The sequence below is a fragment of the Tyto alba genome, unplaced genomic scaffold, assembly GCF_018691265.1.
Source record: "Tyto alba isolate M040663 unplaced genomic scaffold, T.alba_DEE_v4.0 Super-Scaffold_8, whole genome shotgun sequence".
Lineage (NCBI taxonomy): Eukaryota > Metazoa > Chordata > Aves > Strigiformes > Tytonidae > Tyto > Tyto alba.
In genome coordinates this window covers 2463120-2487807 of record NW_024881329.1, presented here as the reverse complement: position 1 = coordinate 2487807, position 24688 = coordinate 2463120, and the positions used below count along the sequence as shown (strand labels likewise).

Sequence of the window (24688 nt, the reverse complement as noted above, 5' to 3'; positions counted from 1 at the left end):
AAAATTATATAAAAATTCAAACAAAAACAATTCTATTTACTTCTAGTTAACTTATTCATGGATACAGTGATACCTGATTATATCAGCCTTTACAAATTTCTAGCATTTTAATATTTTATAAGAAATCCTCAAACTGAAGCTAATTATGGAAAGATACTGGAGACCACTGAAGGTTCTGAGCTTTTTGACACAGCTATCACTTTATCAGTAGTGTTACTATGAGGGATACAAGAGGTCTAAAGGAGGAGTGATGGAGGATGCATTTTTGAAAAAAGAAAATATCATACCTCATGCTCGTTTGCACATTAGGGTACAGAGAGAAATTTCTACAATTTGTATGCAGCTGAGGGACTAAAAATTCAGAGTGCTAATGTTATCAGCAACAGGTAAACTTTGTTATACATCTGTCCCTTCATCTCTATTAATTTTAGTGAGCCAAATTTTTGGAAATAAAAGAAGCACATATGCCGAAGTTCCACTACTACCTTCTATCTCTTTTTATTTCTTTTTTTTGTTTGTTTGGGTTTTTTTGTTTGTTTCAGTATATGAGGTGATGATTATTGAAAGAACATCCATCAATTACCATTAAATTTTTTAGGGAATAATGTGGTTTCTGCTCTGGCACTCATAATTATTTTTAACACTAAGAGGGAATGAATATTTGAAAAAAAACTAAAGTCTCCCCCAACCTAAGCAAGGCTTTATTTTTGTGTGCTTCACTTGTCTGTACTTGATAAACCACACTGGTTGTGATACTCACCAATCTGGATACTCCATTTGGTTCTCTACAAGCTGGAAAAAAAAAAAAAAAAAAAGATGGAGATTTGCACCACTGAAAACTGACGTAAAGGAGTAAATTTTTGCAGTTTCAAATAGAAATACCATGAAGATAAAACAAGAAAATAGATATGAAGGCTAGTTCTGAAATGTAGGCTTCTACTATCTTGGTAGGTCCCATGTAAGAAAGGAATACAAAAAAATTATAATATCGATTATTACTTGATTTTTAAATGTGGAGACTAAAGGAACTTAAACGAGGTTAATCTGCCCATCATCTGACCATGTAGAAGGTGGCAATAGAACACAGGCCTCCTAGCAGTCCTGATCTCCCTTTATTCCCCAAACTAACTACAGATTACTTACAGCATTCAGAGACACAGATGTTGCTGTCTACACTCAGGAGTGTCTTTCCTTCAGGACAGAAACATCCTTCAGTTACTCCATAGCCAGGAAGTTCAACAGAGCTAGAGTGGGAGGAATGTATGTATTTGAGTATAATGGTTTTGCAGTGAAGCAGGAGAGAGAGCAGCATATGTAGGTCACCATGTCAGATACAAGGGAGACAAAAAATTTACATTTTTTGAAGTGCAACAGGAAGTGCATATTCATAGAGCTGGTTGATATTTATAAATCATGAATAAATTATCCAAATTCACAAGACATTTTATTATGATCTCCATTTGCTAAGGAAAGTAGATAGGTAAAAATAGAAAAAAAATAAAAATATAAGAAGGTGTTTTGGAGTGGGTTTTTGTTTTTCCATACCTTGGGTCACAGACAGCAGGGTTAATGGGCCCACATGGCTTGTATATTGTGCTTTCTGGACAGTTGTATGCTGTATGAAAAAGAAGAAAAAATAAAAAATTGACAGATGCATTTTTTGCAGCAAAAATGACTACAGCTTTGCCTTCTTCATCTGCAGCTTCTGTGAGTAAGGAAGTCGCTGTATTTTTGTAGACAGTAGTCAATTGTTAGATGTAAAAGGTGTTTACAGAATAAAACACTAATTACTACCATTTCTCACACACATTTTTGAGTTTTGCAATACTTACGGCATGTATTGTTGGTCTTTCCTCTCCAGTCAATGCAGACACCTCTAGCAGCACACTCTGTAGCATATATCTCCAAACTGGAGCACTGCACAGATACATCATCTATGCGACATCCATCGAAAACACAGCCTTTGAAAAATGGTTCTGGTGGTATCACAGCATGGCATTCTGCAAAAATCCTGCAGACAGAAAAGAAACCAAACCCTTTTATGTTAACCAGTCATTGTATAAAATTTGTTCCTCTCAGACAGCACTTTCCAGCTAATGGCAAGTGACTCTCTGCTTCAGGAAGGAATGTATTACAAGATACAAAACCCTAAGAGTGGACAATAATCTGGGAGATAGATTCAGGAAAGGAAAGGTTACGGAACTTGAAGCTCCATTTTTTTTCTAGAGAGGCTAATGATCACAGTATTTCTGTATGCGTATACAACTTTTCCTTAGTCTGACACCAGCAATTTAATGAAAAAGACATCTTCATCAGATTGAGGAAAAAAGGGATGATAAAAGTAGCAGAGAGATAGAAAAATTTCACATAAAAATATCTCATAACTTCTTAGACTCTACAGCAAGCATATGTAAGAGGGCCTTTATAAGTGAGCCAGCTGGAAAAAAGCTTTTGTCACAGCTCACACAAGCATAGGAAATACTGAAGAAGACAAGCCTTTGTGGTTTTAGAGCTCCATGTTTTACATAAAATGTACAAAGAATGAAGGACACTTTTTGGCTGAGAAGTTTCTATCTGCTTTGTTAGCCTGGTTGGTAACCATGTTCTTTATGGTTTGTACCGAAAGCCCACTTCAAATTTAGAGTTCAGTCTTTACTTAATAGTGTAACTAAGAGTGAGTGAGCATACCCTGGAAGGTGGGGAGGGAGAAAGATAGCATAAATCTGTGTGGTTGCAATCCAGGGAGTATGGATTTTAGCGTTTGTTGCATCCCTGATTTTCTGACTTCACCTCTTCTTGCTCAGTTATCTTTGTCATGCATGTTGCTAAAAAAGAGCCATTTCTTTTGCAAAGACCTTTTACTATATATAAATATATATCCTGTCACTAAGCTGACATTTTCAGCTATTATCATGTGCTTGGACTATAGTTGTTACTCTTTTTATAAGATACTGAGATAGTTTTGTCTAGAAAGAGTGAATTCATTCAGGTTTTTTTCCTTACTTGCTCCAGATTAGCTTGCAGAGTGGAGGTATTTCACACTGAGGCTTTGGTGAAGGTGTGGTTACAGCTGGTGGTATTGGTACTCCATGGCATGATGTGTCATTGCCAACGATCCAGTGATGAGCCATTTCGGGACAGGAAGAAATGATCTTACCACTCGGTAAGCGGCATTCATCTAATTCATTATTTGTACATGTTCCTGGAAGAGACAAACTATGTAAGTCTCATAAGCCACACCAGAGATGCACAATAATACACTGTTGTGCTGATATCATGTTTAGACGTGATATGCACATGAAATGTATAAGGTGTCTTGTTTCATAGGGAGTGCTTTCTTTACAGTTCTATGATCTTTAATTTTGGTTAGGGAGAAACAAGCAAAACTAAAAACCTATCACCAAAGAAAAAAATGAAATATGAAAGATGAAATATTGAGTTTTTGATCCTACAGAAGTTGAAGAGCAGATGTCTTGGTTTTGGCTGGGATAGATGTATTTTTTCTTCTTAGTAGCTAGAATAGAGCTGTGCTTTGGATTCACTATGGGGTTTGGTATGAGAAGAATGCTGATAACACACTGATGTTTTCAGTTGTTGCTGAGATATCAAGGACTTTCCAACTCCTCATGTTCTGCCCGTGCACAGGTGCACAAGAAGCTGGGAGGGAGCATGGCCAGAGCACCAGACCCAAATTGGCCAGTGAAATATTCCATATCATGTAATGTCGTGCTCAGTATAAAAATATGGGTCAGCTGTGAAGGGGGGGCCTCTCTCTTGCTTCTGGGATTGTGATTGTGGGATCTTGGTATTTCGGGATTGCTGACTGGGAACGAGCTGGGTATTGGTCAGCGGGTGGTGAGCAATTGCCCATTTTTCCTTTCTATTATTGTTATTGTTTTATTACAATTATTAAACTGTTCTTATCTCAACCTATGAGTCTCCCTTCACGCCTTCAATTCCCTCCCCCATGCCTCAGGTGGGGGGAGGGCAAGCAAGCGTCTGTGTGGTGTTTGGCTGCTAGCTGGGTCCAAACCATGACAAGAGAACTGTTTTTCATTTCCATTTTTCTGATGTTTAAAAATTTCTGTCAATCATGAGACTGCATAGCCAGAGTGGGTGAGAATAACCACGGCAGGGCAGAGAAAGAGTCCCACCTCCAATTAGTGCATCTGTCTTACCACACTGTCCTTCGGTGTTGTTGCCAAATTTGCTGTATGGGAGTTTCACAGAGAAAATCAACCCACTAAAGGTGATGGTTGCACCAATCTCTGGTATTTCAACAATCATGTTGATGCCAAGTGTGGAGAAAGAGATGCCATCTTTTTTGAAGCCTGGTTTGACAATCTTTTGATTGAAGTACATCTGAATACAGGGTTAAAAGACCCACAACTTCAGAATAAGCACTGGTTCTGTCTGATTGTTTTAAATACTGTATTTTCTAAACTTCATAACCATGCATAACTCCATATTGTTGTGCATCACATCCAATGCCCACTGTCATTGCAATAACAGCATAGAAACACATTAATATCTCAGCTTCTATTTATATATTGCTATAGTATGGTAATAATCTCAGTAGCCTCTACGTACCATGGTTGTGCACAGTGTATGCTAATGCACAGCATTCTAAATCCAGGTATTTTCTTTATGACCCTCATAATTTTGTTTACTGTAAACATTGTTCATATGAAAATGAATTGTAGTTTCATTTAACTACAGCAATATTCCTGCCATTTTTTACATAATACCTTTACTGCAAAATCACATTGTCCCTATACTACATGTTGCTTGGCACTGGAAGAGTTGACTGAATTCAAAATGAAGTCAAATGTCCCTGGTGCCAGTTTTTTGTAGCGGTCATATTTATCTGTTAATCTAAGCTGTTCCATTTGCAGTGTGTATCTTATATGAGCTGAAGAAAGTGGACCTATTTGCTGAGTAAATTTTTGTCAGGAATGATTCTGCAACTTTCTTATTGAATTGGGATAAAGAAAGAGTTAAAACCGTCAGTTACTGTTTTCTTTCACAGGGAATCACTGGATTAGGTGTTTCAGCAAGCTGTAGGTAAGAACTTGGCTGGATCTGTAGGGGGACAATGCATGTTGATACAAACTTTTCCTCCCACCTCTTTGTGTTCTCTGGTCAACTAATGAATTCCCCAGTGTAATAGTGGGACTGACTTTTTGTTTTCACTGGCTTGCCAGCACTAGTTTAGGATCATGAAGGTGAAGTGACACCCCCAGTCACCCATTTTATTCAGCTCTACCTCTGTTCTCAACAGGGAATTGAGGGGGAATCATGTCATGGCTTTGGTGCCTGAAGTTCCCTATGCAGAGGAAGCAGTCCCTAGTCATCCAGCTGATAAGGGTTCCACACCCATCTTCACCATGAGAGAATAATCACGCTTGTGATTTGCATTTGTGTTTCTGCATAATGTGTTTGTTTACATAAGCGAATGGCACAATGCACTAGATTTCATGAAACATGAATCAAGCAGCAGTGTAAGCATTCTTTCAGTCTCCTCTCTCCACCAACTGTATTAGTCTGTTTCCTAGTGTTATTTATATATACACATACATGTATGTAATATATTCATATCTGCATAGTGTTAAGCTGTTTCTGACATTTTGTTCTTAGAAACTGGTGCAAAATTTTTTTCCTAATTATACCTTCTGCCCTCATCAACTCCGTGATAAGATATTCTAACAGACTGTATTTCAACTGAAAATGGGGAAGGCCTATGGAACTTATTTCTTTTTTGCAAAACTAGATAAATAAAAAAAGTGTATTTACCACATTGGTCATCACACCATTCAGGAGTTTACGGGTCAACACCACTTCTGCAGATTTGTAGAAAATAATAATGGATTTAGGGCAGGAAAGTCCATCTCTTGCATCACAGTAATAATTGTCTATATAAACACGGAAGTTGTCATATTTAGGCACAATCTGTTTCACCAAGACGTAAGTGCAGTTTTCAAGGAAAGTATAGTAGATTCCATCAAAAGTAATATAATGAGGATCACCCCATCCACTGCACACACCTGGTAGAGAGAAAATATTTAGAAGATTAGCAGGAAATTTAATGTAGAAGAAAGAACTTAGAAACTGAAATCAATGTACTACAATTCATAGAGCAAACCTAAGAAAACAAAATGCCTGTATAATCTGTGCAAAGTATTGCTTTTTTTAAAAAAGTTTATTCCGTAATTTACTGGTGCTTACATTGACATTCATAGTGGTAACAGCAGCCATCTTCATCAGGTACCAGAATTGCTGGATATTTATTTGCACAGGTAATTTCCTTTACAGGTGGGCAGCGTGTTGGAACTACATCTACCTTGTTGTCTCCCTTACAGATGACTTCGGTACAGTTGGATAATTTGTGACTTTGTCCAGGCTGTAAAATGAACAAAAATTGCTGTCACTGGAGTATGTAAATAGATATGAACTTCACTCATAGTTATAGTTTAATGTTATATTTTTTGCACTAATGGTGGTGTTTGGAAAGGAAATTAATACGCGTTACTTCTCTTCAATTTGTGGTACTAATGCTTTCTAATATTGACTAGAGGTATTCATATTTCTAACAATGATATGCAGGATCAGAAGCTGTTTTATTTTCCAAATCTGAAGTAAAGACTGAAATGAAAATCTTCACTGATAGTACAAATTTGCCAATATTCTTTTTCAGTGATAAAAGGAGATGGAAACCTAAATTCCAGATATTTCCTCTGCATGAAGACCTCCTCTGAGGTTTGGGAGGATAGGTCTTAGGTTAAGGGAACTGATGTCCTTTATGCTAGCCATGTATGCCGTATTTTACTGTCAGCACAGAGAGTCACTATTGAAAAATAAAAAAAAAAAAGAATGTGTGCGGAAGTACATGTAAGAGGGCAGGAGAACATAAAAAGAAACAAGCCTCCACCGTAGCTTATATTTTTCTGTTTTGTGAACAAAAAAAATGCACAAGAAAACTTCCTATATTACATCAGTAAGAAGGTTAGTTATTTATGCATTGTAGTGCATTAGAAAGCGTTTAAATAGAACTGGACTCATTAGAAAAGATAGCTTGGTAGCTTGGTTCACAATATGAAAAAAAAATTATAAAGAGTCAAGGGCAAATTTTATCTCATGTATATTGTCTATCACTACCAACACTTCTACTGGCAATCTGCACATATAAGGCTTAAAGACTGAAAATGTTACTTTCTGGTATCAGCCTAACATTAGTGTTATTTCAACAATCAAAATGTAACACAGAAATTACATACCTGTAGGGGAGGATAAGTAGGTGAAACACAACCGTGAAAAATACTGCTGGAAGTCGTAGGTAGAGGAACTGATGTTGTTAGCGTAGAAAATTGAGGGGAAGTACTGGGTACAGGAGTAGTAACATTACAATGTACAGTGTATCGTTCAACTGTACATGTGGAGCTACAGATGGCATAAAATCTACATCCATCACTATCCATTCTGTCATAAATCACATCACCTGAGTAACAAAAAAAAAAAAAAAAAAAGAGTGAGGTAAAAGGAAAAAGAAAGTAAAAATTCAAAATCCGAGGACACAATTCAAAATATCCAAGAAAAACATGTGAACATATTGAAAAAAAAACTAAAGAAAAAGTGACAAAAACTAAGCATTAATAAGAGACATATAGAAGGATAATATCATGTACACTAACCAGGTGAAAAAATAGCATCGCCAACTTTGCAGAAACATGGTGTTGATACAGGGGTAGAGGAAGTGCTGGTGCAACAAGGTTCCGATGTAGTAGTAACGGTGGTAAAGCTGGTGGTGGTGGGCAGGGGGCTGGCGGTCGGGCAGTTCTCGTTGGGGACGCAGCAGAGGACGCGGATCTTGTAGTTGAGGCACATCTTGAATTTGCCGCTCTGGTCCTGGTTCCTGCAGACGAGTCCGAAGTGGACGTCGCACTGCACGACCTGTCCGACCTGTTGGATGGAAACGTCGGGGAAGTCCTCCGCCCGGCACTCGATTTCCTTTGGCTGCTGGCAGACTTCCTTGCCGGCGGCCCGGATGTGCTGGTAGGTTTCGAAGTCTCCCTGGTCGGGCCCGGAGGCGGGGAAGTCGACGTCGAACCACTCGCTCCAGGAGCAGACTTCGGGCTCACAGGCGGTGGTGGACTGGGTGGTGGTGGAGCTCACGCTGGGAGAGTAGACGGGAGCTGTCGGCGTGGGGCTGGTGGTGCTGGTGGAGGTTTGGAGGGTGGTTTCCGAGGAGGTGGGCAGCGTGGTGGTGGGCCGGGTGGTGGAGGTGGAGGTGGTGACGGTGGTGACGGTGGTGGAGGTCGGCGTTCTGCGCGTGGTGACGGTGGTGGGGCTGGTGGTGGTGGGCAGGGGGCTGGCGGTCGGGCAGTTCTCGTTGGGGACGCAGCAGAGGACGCGGATCTTGTAGTTGAGGCACATCTTGAATTTGCCGCTCTGGTCCTGGTTCCTGCAGACGAGTCCGAAGTGGACGTCGCACTGCACGACCTGTCCGACCTGTTGGATGGAAACGTCGGGGAAGTCCTCCGCCCGGCACTCGATTTCCTTTGGCTGCTGGCAGACTTCCTTGCCGGCGGCCCGGATGTGCTGGTAGGTTTCGAAGTCTCCCTGGTCGGGCCCGGAGGCGGGGAAGTCGACGTCGAACCACTCGCTCCAGGAGCAGACTTCGGGCTCACAGGCGGTGGTGGACTGGGTGGTGGTGGAGCTCACGCTGGGAGAGTAGACGGGAGCTGTCGGCGTGGGGCTGGTGGTGCTGGTGGAGGTTTGGAGGGTGGTTTCCGAGGAGGTGGGCAGCGTGGTGGTGGGCCGGGTGGTGGAGGTGGAGGTGGTGACGGTGGTGACGGTGGTGGAGGTCGGCGTTCTGCGCGTGGTGACGGTGGTGGGGCTGGTGGTGGTGGGCAGGGGGCTGGCGGTCGGGCAGTTCTCGTTGGGGACGCAGCAGAGGACGCGGATCTTGTAGTTGAGGCACATCTTGAATTTGCCGCTCTGGTCCTGGTTCCTGCAGACGAGTCCGAAGTGGACGTCGCACTGCACGACCTGTCCGACCTGTTGGATGGAAACGTCGGGGAAGTCCTCCGCCCGGCACTCGATTTCCTTTGGCTGCTGGCAGACTTCCTTGCCGGCGGCCCGGATGTGCTGGTAGGTTTCGAAGTCTCCCTGGTCGGGCCCGGAGGCGGGGAAGTCGACGTCGAACCACTCGCTCCAGGAGCAGACTTCGGGCTCACAGGCGGTGGTGGACTGGGTGGTGGTGGAGCTCACGCTGGGAGAGTAGACGGGAGCTGTCGGCGTGGGGCTGGTGGTGCTGGTGGAGGTTTGGAGGGTGGTTTCCGAGGAGGTGGGCAGCGTGGTGGTGGGCCGGGTGGTGGAGGTGGAGGTGGTGACGGTGGTGACGGTGGTGGAGGTCGGCGTTCTGCGCGTGGTGACGGTGGTGGGGCTGGTGGTGGTGGGCAGGGGGCTGGCGGTCGGGCAGTTCTCGTTGGGGACGCAGCAGAGGACGCGGATCTTGTAGTTGAGGCACATCTTGAATTTGCCGCTCTGGTCCTGGTTCCTGCAGACGAGTCCGAAGTGGACGTCGCACTGCACGACCTGTCCGACCTGTTGGATGGAAACGTCGGGGAAGTCCTCCGCCCGGCACTCGATTTCCTTTGGCTGCTGGCAGACTTCCTTGCCGGCGGCCCGGATGTGCTGGTAGGTTTCGAAGTCTCCCTGGTCGGGCCCGGAGGCGGGGAAGTCGACGTCGAACCACTCGCTCCAGGAGCAGACTTCGGGCTCACAGGCGGTGGTGGACTGGGTGGTGGTGGAGCTCACGCTGGGAGAGTAGACGGGAGCTGTCGGCGTGGGGCTGGTGGTGCTGGTGGAGGTTTGGAGGGTGGTTTCCGAGGAGGTGGGCAGCGTGGTGGTGGGCCGGGTGGTGGAGGTGGAGGTGGTGACGGTGGTGACGGTGGTGGAGGTCGGCGTTCTGCGCGTGGTGACGGTGGTGGGGCTGGTGGTGGTGGGCAGGGGGCTGGCGGTCGGGCAGTTCTCGTTGGGGACGCAGCAGAGGACGCGGATCTTGTAGTTGAGGCACATCTTGAATTTGCCGCTCTGGTCCTGGTTCCTGCAGACGAGTCCGAAGTGGACGTCGCACTGCACGACCTGTCCGACCTGTTGGATGGAAACGTCGGGGAAGTCCTCCGCCCGGCACTCGATTTCCTTTGGCTGCTGGCAGACTTCCTTGCCGGCGGCCCGGATGTGCTGGTAGGTTTCGAAGTCTCCCTGGTCGGGCCCGGAGGCGGGGAAGTCGACGTCGAACCACTCGCTCCAGGAGCAGACTTCGGGCTCACAGGCGGTGGTGGACTGGGTGGTGGTGGAGCTCACGCTGGGAGAGTAGACGGGAGCTGTCGGCGTGGGGCTGGTGGTGCTGGTGGAGGTTTGGAGGGTGGTTTCCGAGGAGGTGGGCAGCGTGGTGGTGGGCCGGGTGGTGGAGGTGGAGGTGGTGACGGTGGTGACGGTGGTGGAGGTCGGCGTTCTGCGCGTGGTGACGGTGGTGGGGCTGGTGGTGGTGGGCAGGGGGCTGGCGGTCGGGCAGTTCTCGTTGGGGACGCAGCAGAGGACGCGGATCTTGTAGTTGAGGCACATCTTGAATTTGCCGCTCTGGTCCTGGTTCCTGCAGACGAGTCCGAAGTGGACGTCGCACTGCACGACCTGTCCGACCTGTTGGATGGAAACGTCGGGGAAGTCCTCCGCCCGGCACTCGATTTCCTTTGGCTGCTGGCAGACTTCCTTGCCGGCGGCCCGGATGTGCTGGTAGGTTTCGAAGTCTCCCTGGTCGGGCCCGGAGGCGGGGAAGTCGACGTCGAACCACTCGCTCCAGGAGCAGACTTCGGGCTCACAGGCGGTGGTGGACTGGGTGGTGGTGGAGCTCACGCTGGGAGAGTAGACGGGAGCTGTCGGCGTGGGGCTGGTGGTGCTGGTGGAGGTTTGGAGGGTGGTTTCCGAGGAGGTGGGCAGCGTGGTGGTGGGCCGGGTGGTGGAGGTGGAGGTGGTGACGGTGGTGACGGTGGTGGAGGTCGGCGTTCTGCGCGTGGTGACGGTGGTGGGGCTGGTGGTGGTGGGCAGGGGGCTGGCGGTCGGGCAGTTCTCGTTGGGGACGCAGCAGAGGACGCGGATCTTGTAGTTGAGGCACATCTTGAATTTGCCGCTCTGGTCCTGGTTCCTGCAGACGAGTCCGAAGTGGACGTCGCACTGCACGACCTGTCCGACCTGTTGGATGGAAACGTCGGGGAAGTCCTCCGCCCGGCACTCGATTTCCTTTGGCTGCTGGCAGACTTCCTTGCCGGCGGCCCGGATGTGCTGGTAGGTTTCGAAGTCTCCCTGGTCGGGCCCGGAGGCGGGGAAGTCGACGTCGAACCACTCGCTCCAGGAGCAGACTTCGGGCTCACAGGCGGTGGTGGACTGGGTGGTGGTGGAGCTCACGCTGGGAGAGTAGACGGGAGCTGTCGGCGTGGGGCTGGTGGTGCTGGTGGAGGTTTGGAGGGTGGTTTCCGAGGAGGTGGGCAGCGTGGTGGTGGGCCGGGTGGTGGAGGTGGAGGTGGTGACGGTGGTGACGGTGGTGGAGGTCGGCGTTCTGCGCGTGGTGACGGTGGTGGGGCTGGTGGTGGTGGGCAGGGGGCTGGCGGTCGGGCAGTTCTCGTTGGGGACGCAGCAGAGGACGCGGATCTTGTAGTTGAGGCACATCTTGAATTTGCCGCTCTGGTCCTGGTTCCTGCAGACGAGTCCGAAGTGGACGTCGCACTGCACGACCTGTCCGACCTGTTGGATGGAAACGTCGGGGAAGTCCTCCGCCCGGCACTCGATTTCCTTTGGCTGCTGGCAGACTTCCTTGCCGGCGGCCCGGATGTGCTGGTAGGTTTCGAAGTCTCCCTGGTCGGGCCCGGAGGCGGGGAAGTCGACGTCGAACCACTCGCTCCAGGAGCAGACTTCGGGCTCACAGGCGGTGGTGGACTGGGTGGTGGTGGAGCTCACGCTGGGAGAGTAGACGGGAGCTGTCGGCGTGGGGCTGGTGGTGCTGGTGGAGGTTTGGAGGGTGGTTTCCGAGGAGGTGGGCAGCGTGGTGGTGGGCCGGGTGGTGGAGGTGGAGGTGGTGACGGTGGTGACGGTGGTGGAGGTCGGCGTTCTGCGCGTGGTGACGGTGGTGGGCTGGTGGTGGTGGGCAGGGGGCTGGCGGTCGGGCAGTTCTCGTTGGGGACGCAGCAGAGGACGCGGATCTTGTAGTTGAGGCACATCTTGAATTTGCCGCTCTGGTCCTGGTTCCTGCAGACGAGTCCGAAGTGGACGTCGCACTGCACGACCTGTCCGACCTGTTGGATGGAAACGTCGGGGAAGTCCTCCGCCCGGCACTCGATTTCCTTTGGCTGCTGGCAGACTTCCTTGCCGGCGGCCCGGATGTGCTGGTAGGTTTCGAAGTCTCCCTGGTCGGGCCCGGAGGCGGGGAAGTCGACGTCGAACCACTCGCTCCAGGAGCAGACTTCGGGCTCACAGGCGGTGGTGGACTGGGTGGTGGTGGAGCTCACGCTGGGAGAGTAGACGGGAGCTGTCGGCGTGGGGCTGGTGGTGCTGGTGGAGGTTTGGAGGGTGGTTTCCGAGGAGGTGGGCAGCGTGGTGGTGGGCCGGGTGGTGGAGGTGGAGGTGGTGACGGTGGTGACGGTGGTGGAGGTCGGCGTTCTGCGCGTGGTGACGGTGGTGGGGCTGGTGGTGGTGGGCAGGGGGCTGGCGGTCGGGCAGTTCTCGTTGGGGACGCAGCAGAGGACGCGGATCTTGTAGTTGAGGCACATCTTGAATTTGCCGCTCTGGTCCTGGTTCCTGCAGACGAGTCCGAAGTGGACGTCGCACTGCACGACCTGTCCGACCTGTTGGATGGAAACGTCGGGGAAGTCCTCCGCCCGGCACTCGATTTCCTTTGGCTGCTGGCAGACTTCCTTGCCGGCGGCCCGGATGTGCTGGTAGGTTTCGAAGTCTCCCTGGTCGGGCCCGGAGGCGGGGAAGTCGACGTCGAACCACTCGCTCCAGGAGCAGACTTCGGGCTCACAGGCGGTGGTGGACTGGGTGGTGGTGGAGCTCACGCTGGGAGAGTAGACGGGAGCTGTCGGCGTGGGGCTGGTGGTGCTGGTGGAGGTTTGGAGGGTGGTTTCCGAGGAGGTGGGCAGCGTGGTGGTGGGCCGGGTGGTGGAGGTGGAGGTGGTGACGGTGGTGACGGTGGTGGAGGTCGGCGTTCTGCGCGTGGTGACGGTGGTGGGGCTGGTGGTGGTGGGCAGGGGGCTGGCGGTCGGGCAGTTCTCGTTGGGGACGCAGCAGAGGACGCGGATCTTGTAGTTGAGGCACATCTTGAATTTGCCGCTCTGGTCCTGGTTCCTGCAGACGAGTCCGAAGTGGACGTCGCACTGCACGACCTGTCCGACCTGTTGGATGGAAACGTCGGGGAAGTCCTCCGCCGGCACTCGATTTCCTTTGGCTGCTGCTGGCAGACTTCCTTGCCGGCGGCCCGGATGTGCTGGTAGGTTTCGAAGTCTCCCTGGTCGGGCCCGGAGGCGGGGAAGTCGACGTCGAACCACTCGCTCCAGGAGCAGACTTCGGGCTCACAGGCGGTGGTGGACTGGGTGGTGGTGGAGCTCACGCTGGGAGAGTAGACGGGAGCTGTCGGCGTGGGGCTGGTGGTGCTGGTGGAGGTTTGGAGGGTGGTTTCCGAGGAGGTGGGCAGCGTGGTGGTGGGCCGGGTGGTGGAGGTGGAGGTGGTGACGGTGGTGACGGTGGTGGAGGTCGGCGTTCTGCGCGTGGTGACGGTGGTGGGGCTGGTGGTGGTGGGCAGGGGGCTGGCGGTCGGGCAGTCTCGTTGGGGACGCAGCAGAGGACGCGGATCTTGTAGTTGAGGCACATCTTGAATTTGCCGCTCTGGTCCTGGTTCCTGCAGACGAGTCCGAAGTGGACGTCGCACTGCACGACCTGTCCGACCTGTTGGATGGAAACGTCGGGGAAGTCCTCCGCCCGGCACTCGATTTCCTTTGGCTGCTGGCAGACTTCCTTGCCGGCGGCCCGGATGTGCTGGTAGGTTTCGAAGTCTCCCTGGTCGGGCCCGGAGGCGGGGAAGTCGACGTCGAACCACTCGCTCCAGGAGCAGACTTCGGGCTCACAGGCGGTGGTGGACTGGGTGGTGGTGGAGCTCACGCTGGGAGAGTAGACGGGAGCTGTCGGCGTGGGGCTGGTGGTGCTGGTGGAGGTTTGGAGGGTGGTTTCCGAGGAGGTGGGCAGCGTGGTGGTGGGCCGGGTGGTGGAGGTGGAGGTGGTGACGGTGGTGACGGTGGTGGAGGTCGGCGTTCTGCGCGTGGTGACGGTGGTGGGGCTGGTGGTGGTGGGCAGGGGCTGGCGGTCGGGCAGTTCCTCGTTGGGGACGCAGCAGAGGACGCGGATCTTGTAGTTGAGGCACATCTTGAATTTGCCGCTCTGGTCCTGGTTCCTGCAGACGAGTCCGAAGTGGACGTCGCACTGCACGACCTGTCCGACCTGTTGGATGGAAACGTCGGGGAAGTCCTCCGCCCGGCACTCGATTTCCTTTGGCTGCTGGCAGACTTCCTTGCCGGCGGCCCGGATGTGCTGGTAGGTTTCGAAGTCTCCCTGGTCGGCCCGGAGGCGGGGAAGTCGACGTCGAACCACTCGCTCCAGGAGCAGACTTCGGGCTCACAGGCGGTGGTGGACTGGGTGGTGGTGGAGCTCACGCTGGGAGAGTAGACGGGAGCTGTCGGCGTGGGGCTGGTGGTGCTGGTGGAGGTTTGGAGGGTGGTTTCCGAGGAGGTGGGCAGCGTGGTGGTGGGCCGGGTGGTGGAGGTGGAGTGGTGACGGTGGTGACGGTGGTGGAGGTCGGCGTTCTGCGCGTGGTGACGGTGGTGGGGCTGGTGGTGGTGGGCAGGGGGCTGGCGGTCGGGCAGTTCTCGTTGGGGACGCAGCAGAGGACGCGGATCTTGTAGTTGAGGCACATCTTGAATTTGCCGCTCTGGTCCTGGTTCCTGCAGACGAGTCCGAAGTGGACGTCGCACTGCACGACCTGTCCGACCTGTTGGATGGAAACGTCGGGGAAGTCCTCCGCCCGGCACTCGATTTCCTTTGGCTGCTGGCAGACTTCCTTGCCGGCGGCCCGGATGTGCTGGTAGGTTTCGAAGTCTCCCTGGTCGGGCCCGGAGGCGGGGAAGTCGACGTCGAACCACTCGCTCCAGGAGCAGACTTCGGGCTCACAGGCGGTGGTGGACTGGGTGGTGGTGGAGCTCACGCTGGGAGAGTACGGGAGCTGTCGGCGTGGGGCTGGTGGTGCTGGTGGAGGTTTGGAGGGTGGTTTCCGAGGAGGTGGGCAGCGTGGTGGTGGGCCGGGTGGTGGAGGTGGAGGTGGTGACGGTGGTGACGGTGGTGGAGGTCGGCGTTCTGCGCGTGGTGACGGTGGTGGGGCTGGTGGTGGTGGGCAGGGGGCTGGCGGTCGGGCAGTTCTCGTTGGGACGCAGCAGAGGACGCGGATCTTGTAGTTGAGGCACATCTTGAATTTGCCGCTCTGGTCCTGGTTCCTGCAGACGAGTCCGAAGTGGACGTCGCACTGCACGACCTGTCCGACCTGTTGGATGGAAACGTCGGGGAAGTCCTCCGCCCGGCACTCGATTTCCTTTGGCTGCTGGCAGACTTCCTTGCCGGCGGCCCGGATGTGCTGGTAGGTTTCGAAGTCTCCCTGGTCGGGCCCGGAGGCGGGGAAGTCGACGTCGAACCACTCGCTCCAGGAGCAGACTTCGGGCTCACAGGCGGTGGTGGACTGGGTGGTGGTGGAGCTCACGCTGGGAGAGTAGACGGGAGCTGTCGGCGTGGGGCTGGTGGTGCTGGTGGAGGTTTGGAGGGTGGTTTCCGAGGAGGTGGGCAGCGTGGTGGTGGGCCGGGTGGTGGAGGTGGAGGTGGTGACGGTGGTGACGGTGGTGGAGGTCGGCGTTCTGCGCGTGGTGACGGTGGTGGGGCTGGTGGTGGTGGGCAGGGGGCTGGCGGTCGGGCAGTTCTCGTTGGGGACGCAGCAGAGGACGCGGATCTTGTAGTTGAGGCACATCTTGAATTTGCCGCTCTGGTCCTGGTTCCTGCAGACGAGTCCGAAGTGGACGTCGCACTGCACGACCTGTCCGACCTGTTGGATGGAAACGTCGGGGAAGTCCTCCGCCCGGCACTCGATTTCCTTTGGCTGCTGGCAGACTTCCTTGCCGGCGGCCCGGATGTGCTGGTAGGTTTCGAAGTCTCCCTGGTCGGGCCCGGAGGCGGGGAAGTCGACGTCGAACCACTCGCTCCAGGAGCAGACTTCGGGCTCACAGGCGGTGGTGGACTGGGTGGTGGTGGAGCTCACGCTGGGAGAGTAGACGGGAGCTGTCGGCGTGGGGCTGGTGGTGCTGGTGGAGGTTTGGAGGGTGGTTTCCGAGGAGGTGGGCAGCGTGGTGGTGGGCCGGGTGGTGGAGGTGGAGGTGGTGACGGTGGTGACGGTGGTGGAGGTCGGCGTTCTGCGCGTGGTGACGGTGGTGGGGCTGGTGGTGGTGGGCAGGGGGCTGGCGGTCGGGCAGTTCTCGTTGGGGACGCAGCAGAGGACGCGGATCTTGTAGTTGAGGCACATCTTGAATTTGCCGCTCTGGTCCTGGTTCCTGCAGACGAGTCCGAAGTGGACGTCGCACTGCACGACCTGTCCGACCTGTTGGATGGAAACGTCGGGGAAGTCCTCCGCCCGGCACTCGATTTCCTTTGGCTGCTGGCAGACTTCCTTGCCGGCGGCCCGGATGTGCTGGTAGGTTTCGAAGTCTCCCTGGTCGGGCCCGGAGGCGGGGAAGTCGACGTCGAACCACTCGCTCCAGGAGCAGACTTCGGGCTCACAGGCGGTGGTGGACTGGGTGGTGGTGGAGCTCACGCTGGGAGAGTAGACGGGAGCTGTCGGCGTGGGGCTGGTGGTGCTGGTGGAGGTTTGGAGGGTGGTTTCCGAGGAGGTGGGCAGCGTGGTGGTGGGCCGGGTGGTGGAGGTGGAGGTGGTGACGGTGGTGACGGTGGTGGAGGTCGGCGTTCTGCGCGTGGTGACGGTGGTGGGGCTGGTGGTGGTGGGCAGGGGGCTGGCGGTCGGGCAGTTCTCGTTGGGGACGCAGCAGAGGACGCGGATCTTGTAGTTGAGGCACATCTTGAATTTGCCGCTCTGGTCCTGGTTCCTGCAGACGAGTCCGAAGTGGACGTCGCACTGCACGACCTGTCCGACCTGTTGGATGGAAACGTCGGGGAAGTCCTCCGCCCGGCACTCGATTTCCTTTGGCTGCTGGCAGACTTCCTTGCCGGCGGCCCGGATGTGCTGGTAGGTTTCGAAGTCTCCCTGGTCGGGCCCGGAGGCGGGGAAGTCGACGTCGAACCACTCGCTCCAGGAGCAGACTTCGGGCTCACAGGCGGTGGTGGACTGGGTGGTGGTGGAGCTCACGCTGGGAGAGTAGACGGGAGCTGTCGGCGTGGGGCTGGTGGTGCTGGTGGAGGTTTGGAGGGTGGTTTCCGAGGAGGTGGGCAGCGTGGTGGTGGGCCGGGTGGTGGAGGTGGAGGTGGTGACGGTGGTGACGGTGGTGGAGGTCGGCGTTCTGCGCGTGGTGACGGTGGTGGGGCTGTGTGGTGGGCAGGGGGCTGGCGGTCGGGCAGTTCTCGTTGGGGACGCAGCAGAGGACGCGGATCTTGTAGTTGAGGCACATCTTGAATTTGCCGCTCTGGTCCTGGTTCCTGCAGACGAGTCCGAAGTGGACGTCGCACTGCACGACCTGTCCGACCTGTTGGATGGAAACGTCGGGGAAGTCCTCCGCCCGGCACTCGATTTCCTTTGGCTGCTGGCAGACTTCCTTGCCGGCGGCCCGGATGTGCTGGTAGGTTTCGAAGTCTCCCTGGTCGGGCCCGGAGGCGGGGAAGTCGACGTCGAACCACTCGCTCCAGGAGCAGACTTCGGGCTCACAGGCGGTGGTGGACTGGGTGGTGGTGGAGCTCACGCTGGGAGAGTAGACGGGAGCTGTCGGCGTGGGGCTGGTGGTGCTGGTGGAGGTTTGGAGGGTGGTTTCCGAGGAGGTGGGCAGCGTGGTGGTGGGCCGGGTGGTGGAGGTGGAGGTGGTGACGGTGGTGACGGTGGTGGAGGTCGGCGTTCTGCGCGTGGTGACGGTGGTGGGGTGGTGGTGGTGGGCAGGGGGCTGGCGGTCGGGCAGTTCTCGTTGGGGACGCAGCAGAGGACGCGGATCTTGTAGTTGAGGCACATCTTGAATTTGCCGCTCTGGTCCTGGTTCCTGCAGACGAGTCCGAAGTGGACGTCGCACTGCACGACCTGTCCGACCTGTTGGATGGAAACGTCGGGGAAGTCCTCCGCCCGGCACTCGATTTCCTTTGGCTGCTGGCAGACTTCCTTGCCGGCGGCCCGGATGTGCTGGTAGGTTTCGAAGTCTCCCTGGTCGGGCCCGGAGGCGGGGAAGTCGACGTCGAACCACTCGCTCCAGGAGCAGACTTCGGGCTCACAGGCGGTGGTGGACTGGGTGGTGGTGGAGCTCACGCTGGGAGAGTAGACGGGAGCTGTCGGCGTGGGGCTGGTGGTGCTGGTGGAGGTTTGGAGGGTGGTTTCCGAGGAGGTGGGCAGCGTGGTGGTGGGCCGGTGGTGGAGGTGGAGGTGGTGACGGTGGTGACGGTGGTGGAGGTCGGCGTTCTGCGCGTGGTGACGGTGGTGGGGCTGGTGGTGGTGGGCAGGGGGCTGGCGGTCGGGCAGTTCTCGTTGGGACGCAGCAGAGGACGCGGATCTTGTAGTTGAGGCACATCTTGAATTTGCCGCTCTGGTCCTGGTTCCTGCAGACGAGTCCGAAGTGGACGTCGCACTGCACGACCTGTCCGACCTGTTGGATGGAAACGTCGGGGAAGTCCTCCGCCCGGCACTCGATTTCCTTTGGCTGCTGGCAGACTTCCTTGCCGGCGGCCCGGATGTGCTGGTAGGTTTCGAAGTCTCCCTGGTCGGGCCCGGAGGCGGGGAAGTCGACGTCGAACCACTCGCTCCAGGAGCAGACTTCGGGCTCACAGGCGGTGGTGGACTGGGTGGTGGTGGAGCTCACGCTGGGAGAGTAGACGGGAGCTGTCGGCGTGGGGCTGGTGGTGCTGGTGGAGGTTTGGAGGGTGGTTTCCGAGGAGGTGGGCAGCGTGGTGGTGGGCCGGGTGGTGGAGGTGGAGGTGGTGACGGTGGTGACGGTGGTGGAGGTCGGCGTTCTGCGCGTGGTGACGGTGGTGGGGCTGGTGGTGGTGGGCAGGGGGCTGGCGGTCGGGCAGTTCTCGTTGGGGACGCAGCAGAGGACGCGGATCTTGTAGTTGAGGCACATCTTGAATTTGCCGCTCTGGTCCTGGTTCCTGCAGACGAGTCCGAAGTGGACGTCGCACTGCACGACCTGTCCGACCTGTTGGATGGAAACGTCGGGGAAGTCCTCCGCCCGGCACTCGATTTCCTTTGGCTGCTGGCAGACTTCCTTGCCGGCGGCCCGGATGTGCTGGTAGGTTTCGAAGTCTCCCTGGTCGGGCCCGGAGGCGGGGAAGTCGACGTCGAACCACTCGCTCCAGGAGCAGACTTCGGGCTCACAGGCGGTGGTGGACTGGGTGGTGGTGGAGCTCACGCTGGGAGAGTAGACGGGAGCTGTCGGCGTGGGGCTGGTGGTGCTGGTGGAGGTTTGGAGGGTGGTTTCCGAGGAGGTGGGCAGCGTGGTGGTGGGCCGGGTGGTGGAGGTGGAGGTGGTGACGGTGGTGACGGTGGTGGAGGTCGGCGTTCTGCGCGTGGTGACGGTGGTGGGGCTGGTGGTGGTGGGCAGGGGGCTGGCGGTCGGCAGTTCTCGTTGGGGACGCAGCAGAGGACGCGGATCTTGTAGTTGAGGCACATCTTGAATTTGCCGCTCTGGTCCTGGTTCCTGCAGACGAGTCCGAAGTGGACGTCGCACTGCACGACCTGTCCGACCTGTTGGATGGAAACGTCGGGAAGTCCTCCGCCCGGCACTCGATTTCCTTTGGCTGCTGGCAGACTTCCTTGCCGGCGGCCCGGATGTGCTGGTAGGTTTCGAAGTCTCCCTGGTCGGGCCCGGAGGCGGGGAAGTCGACGTCGAACCACTCGCTCCAGGAGCAGACTTCGGGCTCACAGGCGGTGGTGGACTGGGTGGTGGTGGAGCTCACGCTGGGAGAGTAGACGGGAGCTGTCGGCGTGGGGCTGGTGGTGCTGGTGGAGGTTTGGAGGGTGGTTTCCGAGGAGGTGGGCAGCGTGGTGGTGGGCCGGGTGGTGGAGGTGGAGGTGGTGACGGTGGTGACGGTGGTGGAGGTCGGCGTTCTGCGCGTGGTGACGGTGGTGGGGCTGGTGGTGGTGGGCAGGGGGCTGGCGGTCGGGCAGTTCTCGTTGGGGACGCAGCAGAGGACGCGGATCTTGTAGTTGAGGCACATCTTGAATTTGCCGCTCTGGTCCTGGTTCCTGCAGACGAGTCCGAAGTGGACGTCGCACTGCACGACCTGTCCGACCTGTTGGATGGAAACGTCGGGGAAGTCCTCCGCCCGGCACTCGATTTCCTTTGGCTGCTGGCAGACTTCCTTGCCGGCGGCCCGGATGTGCTGGTAGGTTTCGAAGTCTCCCTGGTCGGGCCCGGAGGCGGGGAAGTCGACGTCGAACCACTCGCTCCAGGAGCAGACTTCGGGCTCACAGGCGGTGGTGGACTGGGTGGTGGTGGAGCTCACGCTGGGAGAGTAGACGGGAGCTGTCGGCGTGGGGCTGGTGGTGCTGGTGGAGGTTTGGAGGGTGGTTTCCGAGGAGGTGGGCAGCGTGGTGGTGGGCCGGGTGGTGGAGGTGGAGGTGGTGACGGTGGTGACGGTGGTGGAGGTCGGCGTTCTGCGCGTGGTGACGGTGGTGGGGCTGGTGGTGGTGGGCAGGGGGCTGGCGGTCGGGCAGTTCTCGTTGGGGACGCAGCAGAGGACGCGGATCTTGTAGTTGAGGCACATCTTGAATTTGCCGCTCTGGTCCTGGTTCCTGCAGACGAGTCCGAAGTGGACGTCGCACTGCACGACCTGTCCGACCTGTTGGATGGAAACGTCGGGGAAGTCCTCCGCCCGGCACTCGATTTCCTTTGGCTGCTGGCAGACTTCCTTGCCGGCGGCCCGGATGTGCTGGTAGGTTTCGAAGTCTCCCTGGTCGGGCCCGGAGGCGGGGAAGTCGACGTCGAACCACTCGCTCCAGGAGCAGACTTCGGGCTCACAGGCGTGGTGGACTGGGTGGTGGTGGAGCTCACGCTGGGAGAGTAGACGGGAGCTGTCGGCGTGGGGCTGGTGGTGCTGGTGGAGGTTTGGAGGGTGGTTTCCGAGGAGGTGGGCAGCGTGGTGGTGGGCCGGGTGGTGGAGGTGGAGGTGGTGACGGTGGTGACGGTGGTGGAGGTCGGCGTTCTGCGCGTGGTGACGGTGGTGGGGCTGGTGGTGGTGGGCAGGGGGCTGGCGGTCGGGCAGTTCTCGTTGGGGACGCAGCAGAGGACGCGGATCTTGTAGTTGAGGCACATCTTGAATTTGCCGCTCTGGTCCTGGTTCCTGCAGACGAGTCCGAAGTGGACGTCGCACTGCACGACCTGTCCGACCTGTTGGATGGAAACGTCGGGGAAGTCCTCCGCCCGGCACTCGATTTCCTTTGGCTGCTGGCAGACTTCCTTGCCGGCGGCCCGGATGTGCTGGTAGGTTTCGAAGTCTCCCTGGTCGGGCCCGGAGGCGGGAAGTCGACGTCGAACCACTCGCTCCAGGAGCAGACTTCGGGCTCACAGGCGGTGGTGGACTGGGTGGTGGTGGAGCTCACGCTGGGAGAGTAGACGGGAGCTGTCGGCGTGGGGCTGGTGGTGCTGGTGGAGGTTTGGAGGGTGGTTTCCGAGGAGGTGGGCAGCGTGGTGGTGGGCCGGGTGGTGGAGGTGGAGGTGACGGTGGTGACGGTGGTGGAGGTCGGCGTTCTGCGCGTGGTGACGGTGGTGGGGCTGGTGGTGGTGGGCAGGGGGCTGGCGGTCGGGCAGTCTCGTTGGGGACGCAGCAGAGGACGCGGATCTTGTAGTTGAGGCACATCTTGAATTTGCCGCTCTGGTCCTGGTTCCTGCAGACGAGTCCGAAGTGGACGTCGCACTGCACGACCTGTCCGACCTGTTGGATGGAAACGTCGGGGAAGTCCTCCGCCCGGCACTCGATTTCCTTTGGCTGCTGGCAGACTTCCTTGCCGGCGGCCCGGATGTGCTGGTAGGTTTCGAAGTCTCCCTGGTCGGGCCCGGAGGCGGGGAAGTCGACGTCGAACCACTCGCTCCAGGAGCAGACTTCGGGCTCACAGGCGGTGGTGGACTGGGTGGTGGTGGAGCTCACGCTGGGAGAGTAGACGGGAGCTGTCGGCGTGGGGCTGGTGGTGCTGGTGGAGGTTTGGAGGGTGGTTTCCGAGGAGGTGGGCAGCGTGGTGGTGGGCCGGGTGGTGGAGGTGGAGGTGGTGACGGTGGTGACGGTGGTGGAGGTCGGCGTTCTGCGCGTGGTGACGGTGGTGGGGCTGGTGGTGGTGGGCAGGGGGCTGGCGGTCGGGCAGTTCTCGTTGGGACGCAGCAGAGGACGCGGATCTTGTAGTTGAGGCACATCTTGAATTTGCCGCTCTGGTCCTGGTTCCTGCAGACGAGTCCGAAGTGGACGTCGCACTGCACGACCTGTCCGACCTGTTGGATGGAAACGTCGGGGAAGTCCTCCGCCCGGCACTCGATTTCCTTTGGCTGCTGGCAGACTTCCTTGCCGGCGGCCCGGATGTGCTGGTAGGTTTCGAAGTCTCCCTGGTCGGGCCCGGAGGCGGGGAAGTCGACGTCGAACCACTCGCTCCAGGAGCAGACTTCGGGCTCACAGGCGGTGGTGGACTGGGTGGTGGTGGAGCTCACGCTGGGAGAGTAGACGGGAGCTGTCGGCGTGGGGCTGGTGGTGCTGGTGGAGGTTTGGAGGGTGGTTTCCGAGGAGGTGGGCAGCGTGGTGGTGGGCCGGGTGGTGGAGGTGGAGGTGGTGACGGTGGTGACGGTGGTGGAGGTCGGCGTTCTGCGCGTGGTGACGGTGGTGGGGCTGGTGGTGGTGGGCAGGGGGCTGGCGGTCGGGCAGTTCTCGTTGGGGACGCAGCAGAGGACGCGGATCTTGTAGTTGAGGCACATCTTGAATTTGCCGCTCTGGTCCTGGTTCCTGCAGACGAGTCCGAAGTGGACGTCGCACTGCACGACCTGTCCGACCTGTTGGATGGAAACGTCGGGGAAGTCCTCCGCCCGGCACTCGATTTCCTTTGGCTGCTGGCAGACTTCCTTGCCGGCGGCCCGGATGTGCTGGTAGGTTTCGAAGTCTCCCTGGTCGGGCCCGGAGGCGGGGAAGTCGACGTCGAACCACTCGCTCCAGGAGCAGACTTCGGGCTCACAGGCGGTGGTGGACTGGGTGGTGGTGGAGCTCACGCTGGGAGAGTAGACGGGAGCTGTCGGCGTGGGGCTGGTGGTGCTGGTGGAGGTTTGGAGGGTGGTTTCCGAGGAGGTGGGCAGCGTGGTGGTGGGCCGGGTGGTGGAGGTGGAGGTGGTGACGGTGGTGACGGTGGTGGAGGTCGGCGTTCTGCGCGTGGTGACGGTGGTGGGGCTGGTGGTGGTGGGCAGGGGGCTGGCGGTCGGGCAGTTCTCGTTGGGGACGCAGCAGAGGACGCGGATCTTGTAGTTGAGGCACATCTTGAATTTGCCGCTCTGGTCCTGGTTCCTGCAGACGAGTCCGAAGTGGACGTCGCACTGCACGACCTGTCCGACCTGTTGGATGGAAACGTCGGGGAAGTCCTCCGCCCGGCACTCGATTTCCTTTGGCTGCTGGCAGACTTCCTTGCCGGCGGCCCGGATGTGCTGGTAGGTTTCGAAGTCTCCCTGGTCGGGCCCGGAGGCGGGGAAGTCGACGTCGAACCACTCGCTCCAGGAGCAGACTTCGGGCTCACAGGCGGTGGTGGACTGGGTGGTGGTGGAGCTCACGCTGGGAGAGTAGACGGGAGCTGTCGGCGTGGGGCTGGTGGTGCTGGTGGAGGTTTGGAGGGTGGTTTCCGAGGAGGTGGGCAGCGTGGTGGTGGGCCGGGTGGTGGAGGTGGAGGTGGTGACGGTGGTGACGGTGGTGGAGGTCGGCGTTCTGCGCGTGGTGACGGTGGTGGGGCTGGTGGTGGTGGGCAGGGGGCTGGCGGTCGGGCAGTTCTCGTTGGGGACGCAGCAGAGGACGCGGATCTTGTAGTTGAGGCACATCTTGAATTTGCCGCTCTGGTCCTGGTTCCTGCAGACGAGTCCGAAGTGGACGTCGCACTGCACGACCTGTCCGACCTGTTGGATGGAAACGTCGGGGAAGTCCTCCGCCCGGCACTCGATTTCCTTTGGCTGCTGGCAGACTTCCTTGCCGGCGGCCCGGATGTGCTGGTAGGTTTCGAAGTCTCCCTGGTCGGGCCCGGAGGCGGGGAAGTCGACGTCGAACCACTCGCTCCAGGAGCAGACTTCGGGCTCACAGGCGGTGGTGGACTGGGTGGTGGTGGAGCTCACGCTGGGAGAGTAGACGGGAGCTGTCGGCGTGGGGCTGGTGGTGCTGGTGAGGTTTGGAGGGTGGTTTC

General features: G+C 56.5%; 1 protein-coding gene across 1 annotated transcript in view; it reads right to left on the bottom strand.

Annotated features, from left to right (window-relative positions):
- The window catches only part of LOC104356796 (mucin-5AC), a 55542-nt gene that overhangs the window by 5135 nt on the left and 25719 nt on the right, over window positions 1-24688 (bottom strand). The window contains 17 exon segments of the mRNA XM_042784874.1: window positions 1833-2011; window positions 3004-3202; window positions 4179-4362; window positions 5794-6044; window positions 6226-6400; window positions 7738-12300; window positions 12348-13398; window positions 13446-13948; window positions 13996-14710; window positions 14757-17692; window positions 17694-18332; window positions 18380-18766; window positions 18816-19976; window positions 20089-21294; window positions 21333-21834; window positions 21881-22713; window positions 22761-24621. Of these exon segments, the coding sequence (XP_042640808.1) occupies window positions 1833-2011; window positions 3004-3202; window positions 4179-4362; window positions 5794-6044; window positions 6226-6400; window positions 7738-12300; window positions 12348-13398; window positions 13446-13948; window positions 13996-14710; window positions 14757-17692; window positions 17694-18332; window positions 18380-18766; window positions 18816-19976; window positions 20089-21294; window positions 21333-21834; window positions 21881-22713; window positions 22761-24621 (17345 nt within the window).